At 39.3% G+C, this 7,125-nt stretch overlaps 1 protein-coding gene across 4 annotated transcripts in view; it reads left to right on the forward strand.

The window, feature by feature from the left end:
* The window catches only part of KMT2A (lysine (K)-specific methyltransferase 2A), a 125,186-nt gene that overhangs the window by 108,835 nt on the left and 9,226 nt on the right, over positions 1–7,125 (forward strand). For 2 of the 4 annotated variants that reach the window (XM_006833878.1, XM_006833879.1), the window contains exons 32-33: positions 4,940–5,114; positions 5,273–5,380. In XM_006833878.1, the coding sequence (XP_006833941.1) occupies positions 4,940–5,114; positions 5,273–5,380 (283 nt within the window). Of the gene's footprint in view, positions 1–4,939; positions 5,119–5,272; positions 5,381–7,125 lie in introns of all 4 variants that reach the window. The other 2 variants (XM_006833881.1, XM_006833880.1) reach the window with 1 other exon arrangement.

Below are 7,125 nucleotides of genomic sequence, written 5' to 3' on the forward strand. Positions count from 1 at the left end.
GGGAGTAGAAAGCCTCATCTTTCTTCCGCGAAGCGGCTGGTAGTTTCGAATCGCTGACATTAAGGTTCGCAGCTGATTCCTAACCACTACGCTACCAGAGCTCTTTAGATAGATGTTTACCTGTGCTTTATTGACTATGCAAAGGCTTTTGATTGTGTGGATCATGACAAGCTGTGGACAACGTTGCGAAGTAATGAGTATTCCAGAACACTTAATTGTGCTCATGTGGAATCTGTACCTGGACCAAGAGGCAGTTGTTCGAACAGAACATGGGAACACTGGGTGTTTTAAAATGAAAAGAGGTGTGCAACAAGGTTGTATGCTTTCACCATACTTATTCAACATGTATGCTAAGCATATAATCTGAGAAGCTAGGTTATATGAAGAAAAATTTGGCATCAGGATTGGAGGAAGACTCATAACAACTTGCGATATACAGATGACACAACCTTGCTTGCTGTGAAAGTGAAGAGGATTTAATAACCTCATATTCATGCAAAAGCTGGACAGTGAATAAAGAAGATCGTAGAGGAATTGTTGCCTTTGAGTTATGGTGTTGGAGAAGAATAAAGTGCCATGGGCTGCCAAAAGAACCAATAAATCTGTTTTGGAAGAAATGTGGCCAGAGTGTTCCTTGGAAGCCAAGATGGCCAAACTTCGCCTCTCATACTTTGGACATATTGTGAGCAGGGACCAGTCGCTGGAGAAAGGATATCGTGTTTGGTAAGGTGGGTCAGAGAAAAAGAGGAAGACCCCCAACAAGATGGATTGGCCAAGTGGCAGCATTGATGGACTCAAGCCTGGCAACAGTAGTGAGGTTGGCCCAGGATCGGGCAGTGTTTCGTTCTTTGTGCATAAGGTCACTATGGGTCGATACTTACTCGATGGCACCTAACAACAACAATGCTTCCTTGTTCTGCTTCTTGGTCTATGTCCAGGTTTCTCATGAGCAATATTAAATGTTCTAGTGTACCCATTCTTCACAGAGTTATCCATAGCTTGTCATGATCTCCACAGTGGAAAGCCTTTGCATAGTCAATAAAGCACAGATAAACAACTTTCTGGTATTTTCTGCTTTCAGCCACTATCCATCTGACGTCAGCAATGATATCCCTTGTTCCATATCCTCCTCTGACAGCTCCCTGTCAATGTACTGTTGCAATGTACTGTTTTTGAATTACGTTCAGTAAAATTTTACTTTCATATTATATTAATGATACTGTTCTATGATTTCCAAATTCCTTTGGGTCACCTCTCTTGAGAATGGACACAAATATGGATCTCTTCCAATCAGTTGGCTAGGTAGCTGTCTTCCAAATTTCTTGGCATAGATGAATGAGCACCTCCAGTGCTGCATCAGTTTCTTTGAAAAATTTCAGTATGTATTTTGACTCTTCCTGGAAATTTGTTTTTCACCAAAACCTTCAGTATAGCTTGGACTTTTTCATTCAGTATCATTGGCTTTTGATCATATAATACCCCTTGAAACGGTTGAACATTAGCCATTTATTTTTGGTACGTTGATGGTATTTCTTCCATCTTCTTTTGATGCTTTCTTCATCGTTCAATATTTTGTCCATGTTATTGTTGTTGCTGTTAAGTGCTGTTGAGTAGGCATAGCAACCCTGTATAGGGTTTCTGAGAAGTAGCTGGTGAGCTTGAACTGCCGACCTTGCAGTTCAGATGGCTTTGCAGTCTGGTGCATTAACCCACAGCACCAGACTAGGACTCCATTTTGTCCATGGAATCCTTCAAAATTGTAAGGCAAGGCTTGAATTTTTTCATTTCTTTCAGCTTGAGAAATGCTAAATGGGTTCTTTCTTTCCTTTTGGTTTTCTAACTCCAGGTTTTTCCACATTTTATTATAATACTTGACTTTGTCTTCTTGAACTGCCCTTTGAAATTTTCTGTTCAGCTCTTTTACTTCTTCAGGTTTTACATTTGCTTTAGCATTTCTGTGCTACAGGAAAAAGTTTCAGAGTCTCTTCTAACATCTATTTTTGTCTTTCTTTTTAAAAGCTTTTATTGTGAGTTGAGTGATAGTTTACATGGGAGAACATCAATTTTGCACTCATCCTACCATATTTCTTTTGTTGCAATGAGTACAATCCCCACCCTGCCTCACCATTCCACAGTATTTGCTTCTATTCCCTCTGTTTTTTGGTTTTGGTTTTGATATACACAAACACACTATGGAATATATAATCATTTAAACAACCGAAGGGCACATTCTGCAAGCCTGCCTCCTGATCAACAGCCTTTCTCTTTCCATGAGTCAAGAATCCTCAGCTGCTGTATCTCTCCATGGTATCATCTCATCTTTCCCCCTATTTTAGATAACCAATGTCTAAAGTTGCCTGTCCTTATCAACCTTGTGTACAGAGGGGATAGGTTTGATCCTTGATGTGAAGACTTCTTCCCTCTCAGTTGGTATTTTGAGCTACTGCATCCATGAGTATAGGTCAAGTTCATCAAATTTAGCAATTTACACTTTTTTTTTTTAATCAAATTTCTTTATCTTCCTCTAGTTGAGTTCTGATTATAAAGCCATCGAAGCTAGGTCAGATGGGTACTATCTGTAAATTTGGATGTTCTTGTGCATTTTCCCTCTCTTCATATCAGCCAGACGCATCACTCTCAGCTCTAGCGCTCCATAGCTAGGTCCTTATCCATGGACTTAGAAGTCCTCAGGTCTCACCACATTTCAGACCAACCAGCCCTTCCTCTTCTCTCTCTCATCTCCTGGTCAATGGGAGTCTACAGAACATGGTTGAACTCCGCCCATATATTCATTGCTGTCTTTCCCCCTCTTCTCACCAGTAGACCAACGTGGTCACCAGCAAGCTTACATGTAGCTTGTGTGTTCTCTTTGAGTTTCCGTCTTACTAGAGGGAGGGGGGTGTCTTTCTTCTTAATGACCTTTTGCTTTCTTTCTATATGACATTATTGATGGAATTCCACAACTCTTCTGGTCTTCAGTTGTTAGTTTCTAATGCATCAAATTTGTTCTTGATATGGTCTCTAAATTTAGGTGGAATTTGTCTGCAGTCATATTTTGGGTCTTATGGACTTGTTTTAATTTTCTTCAGCCTCAGCCTGAACTGTATTGTATATGAGCAATTTATGTTCTGATACACAGTTTACTCCTGACCTTGTATGGTTGATGATATGGAGCTTTTTCTCTTCCCACAGATGTCACCAATGTGATTTCTGTGTATTCCATGTGGTGAAGTGCATATGTACAGTCACCTTTTATGGTGTTTAAAAAAGGTATTTGCAATGAATGAGTCATTGGTCTTACAAAATTTTATCATGTGACTTTCAGGATCATTTCTATCACCAAGGCCATATTTTTCAACTCCTGGCTCTTCCTCTTTGTTTCCAACCATTGCATTCCAGTTACCAGTAATTATCAACACATCTGGGGTGAATATTTGAGCAATTTCACATTGGAGAAGGTGATAGAATTCTTCAATTTCATCATTACTGACTTTAGTGATTGGTGTGTGAATAGTGGTATTAACTGATCTTACTTGTAGGCATATGGATACTATCTTATCATAGACACTATTGTATTTCAAGATGAATCTTGAAATGTTCTTTTTGATGATGAATGTGACGCCATTCCACTGTTTCCCTAAAGGTATAGTTCTTACATTCCATGTTCTAATTTTTAATGAATGTTTACAACTATTTCTCCTTATTTTGAGTTGTGCCCTATCAGCAAATGAAGATCCTAAAAGCTTTACTACATTTGCTTCATCATGGTTAACTCTACTTTGAGGATTCAGCTCTTCTCCAATCGTATTTTGTGTGCCATACAACCTAAGCAGCTCATCTTCCGGCACTATGTGTTGTTAAGTGCCATCGAGTCTGTTCTGACTCATTGTTCTTGTTGTTAGGTGCCATTGAGTCAGTACCGACTCATAGCGACCTTATGCACAGCAGATCGAAACACTGCCCGATCCTGGGCCAACCTCATTACTGGTTGCCACGCTTAAGTCCATTGATGCTGCCACTTGGCCAATCCATCTCATTGGGGGTCTTCCTCTTTTTCTCTGACCCTCCACCTTACCAAACATGTCAGCAACTGGTCCCTCCTGACAGTATGAAGTACGAAAGATGAAGTTTGGCCATCTTAGCCTCCAAGGAGCACTCTGGCTACACTTCTTCAATAATGGATTTATTGGTTCTTGTGGCAGCCCATGGCACCTGTAAAGAGTTTACTATGAGCAGCTAGTGTGTTTGAACTGCTAACCTTGTGGTTAGCAGTCCATTGCTTATCCTACAGTGCCACATCAAGACTCTAGCACTATATCTCAAAATAACTCTGGTGCTGTTCATAAGGTTTTCAGTGACTAAACATTCATACTTAGTCTGCCTATCCTTCTTCCTAACTAGAAGCTCAGCTGATACCTGTTCATCATGGATGACCTGCTGTCTTTTACAATACCAGTGACATAGCTTCTAGTAGCACAGCAACATGCAAGCCACCACAGTATAACAAACTGACAGACACTGTTACCCACAATAAAAAATGGGATCAAATCTTGTCACATTATTTATGTGCCTTTAGGTGCATGGTTTAAAATACTTGCCCACCTTAAAATGAAATAATTCCTGCCTCATGTGGTCATTCTTATAGGAAATGAAATAAGACACATAGCATTTCTGTGTACATAGAGCATTTAGAAAATAGTCCATAGTTTGGTGGCTTGCTTTTTTCATTGAACAACCTATCATAAATGTTTCCTTTTATCAGTAAATCTGGATCAGCATAATTTTAATAGCTATCTGGTGCTCATTCCTGGCAGGTATTTGATGTAATCCTTCCTTGGCCAGCGTCTGGCTGAGTCATTCTGGAGCACAGGCACTGCATCACTACTATACAGTTGCTTCTGGTGGCACTCCTCATCACCCTGTGCTTTTGATCCTACAGGTGTTAATGGTTTGAGGATGCTGGGGATTCTTCATGATGCAGTTGTGTTCCTGATTGAGCAGTTATCTGGTGCCAAGCACTGTAGGAATTACAAATTCCGTTTCCATAAACCAGAGGAGGCTAATGAACCCCCACTGAACCCTCATGGCTCAGCCAGGGCTGAAGTCCACCTGAGGCAAGTTCCATTCTTCTCAGTAAGCAGCTTTGGGTCCTGAGTTTATTTGATATATTCGTTTTCCCATGTAACTTTTGAAATTTCCAATATTAACATTGTCCTTCACTGCTTGTATTGTATAGTCTTCCTCTAAATATGTTTTAATGTTTTATCTCCAGGAAGTCAGCATTTGACATGTTTAACTTCCTCGCTTCTAAACATCGACAGCCTCCTGAATACAACCCCAATGATGAAGAAGAGGAGGAGGTACAGCTGAAGTCAGCTCGGTAAGTCTTAAGTAGCAGGTCATTAGAAATACTCTTGCTTACTTCTGTTTCAGCTGGTCAGGGAAATATGTAGTTTTGCTTAGATCAGAAATTTCTGAATTTAAAAAGTCCAAAATCTTTATATTGAAGTCACAGTAACTAGCTAGTAATTAGAGAGGAGTATAAAGAATAACTATATGCTATATATTTATTCTCTTTAACCATAGTATGCTTTGTCTGCTTTAGATGTACCTGCCTGGTCAGAAAGTATAATACGTATTAAAATGCCACCACTCTTCTGTCATTTTGTCGTACTATGGTGCCTGCATGTTGCTGTTATGCTAGAAGTTATTCCACTGGTATTTCAGATGCCAGTAGGGTTACCCATGGTGGGCAGGTTTCAGAGGAGCTTCCATACTGAAACAAACTAAGAAGGACCTAGAGATCTACTTCTAAAAACAGTGGCCAGTGAAACCTTATAAATAGCAGTGGAATATTTCTGAGATAGTGCTAGATGAGCTCCTCACGTTGGAAAGCACTCAAAATACAACTGAGGAAGACCTGCTTCCCCAGAGTAGAATAAATCTGTGTAGTGCATCTAACTAAGCCTTAATGATGTAGTTGGAGTACAGCTTTTGAGCCCTCCATTTCCTGATGTGGCATGATTCAAAATGAGAAGAAACATCCATGATTAATCAGAATGTTTAATGTGCTGAAATGGACTGATGTTGGCTATTTTGAATCAGACAATCATGGTCTACTATGTATTCCCTATGTACTATGTAGGGAATGACACGTTGAAGAGGAATGGTGTCATATTCTTTGCCAAAAAGAATATTTTCACATCTATCCTAAAGTATAAAACTGTCAGTGATAGAATAATATCCATATGATTACAAGGAAATCAGTTAATACAACAGTTATTAAAATTTATGCACCAACCACTAATGACAGAGATGAAGAATTTTACCAACTTCAGTCGGAAATTGATCAAACATGCAATCAGAATTCATTGATAATTGCTAGTGATTGGACTACAAAAGTCGGAAACAAAGAAGAAGGGTTGGTAATTAGAAAATATCACCTTGATGATGAAATGTTGCCAGATATCACACTATAGAATTTTGAAAGTCCAATGGTCTAGTCATCAGAAATATCTTTTTTAACAGTATAAACTACAGCTATACATGGACTTTTCCAGATGGAATACACAGGAATCAAATTGACTATACCTGTAGAAAGAAATGATGGAGAATCTCCATGTAATATCTATCAGAACAAGGCCAAGGGCAGATTGCAGAACAGGTAGACCATCAGTTGCTCAAGTTGAAGCTAAAGAAAATTACAATTCATGAGAATCAAACTATAACCTTGACTATAATTCTACCTGTATTTAAAGATTATCCCAAAAATAGATTTGATGCATTGAACACCAGATAAATTGTGGCATAGTATCAAGGACATCAAACATGCAGAAAAGTAAAAGACAGAAAAGAAACAAAAGACCAAAATGAAAGTCAAAAGAGACTCTGAAGCTTGCTCTTAAACATAGAGTAGCTAAAGTGAAAGGAAAAATGATAAAGTAAAAGAGCTGAATGCTGTTGTCAGGTGCCATTGAGTCAGAACCGACTCATAGTGACCCGTGAACAGCAGAACGAAACAATGTCCAATCCTGGGCCAACCTCACTACTGCTGCCACACTTGACGCCATCAATGATGCCACCTGGCTGATCCATCTCGTTGGGGGTCTTCCTCTTTTTCTCTGA

The sequence above is a fragment of the Chrysochloris asiatica genome, unplaced genomic scaffold (genome assembly GCF_000296735.1).
Source record: "Chrysochloris asiatica unplaced genomic scaffold, ChrAsi1.0 scaffold00008, whole genome shotgun sequence".
Lineage (NCBI taxonomy): Eukaryota > Metazoa > Chordata > Mammalia > Afrosoricida > Chrysochloridae > Chrysochloris > Chrysochloris asiatica.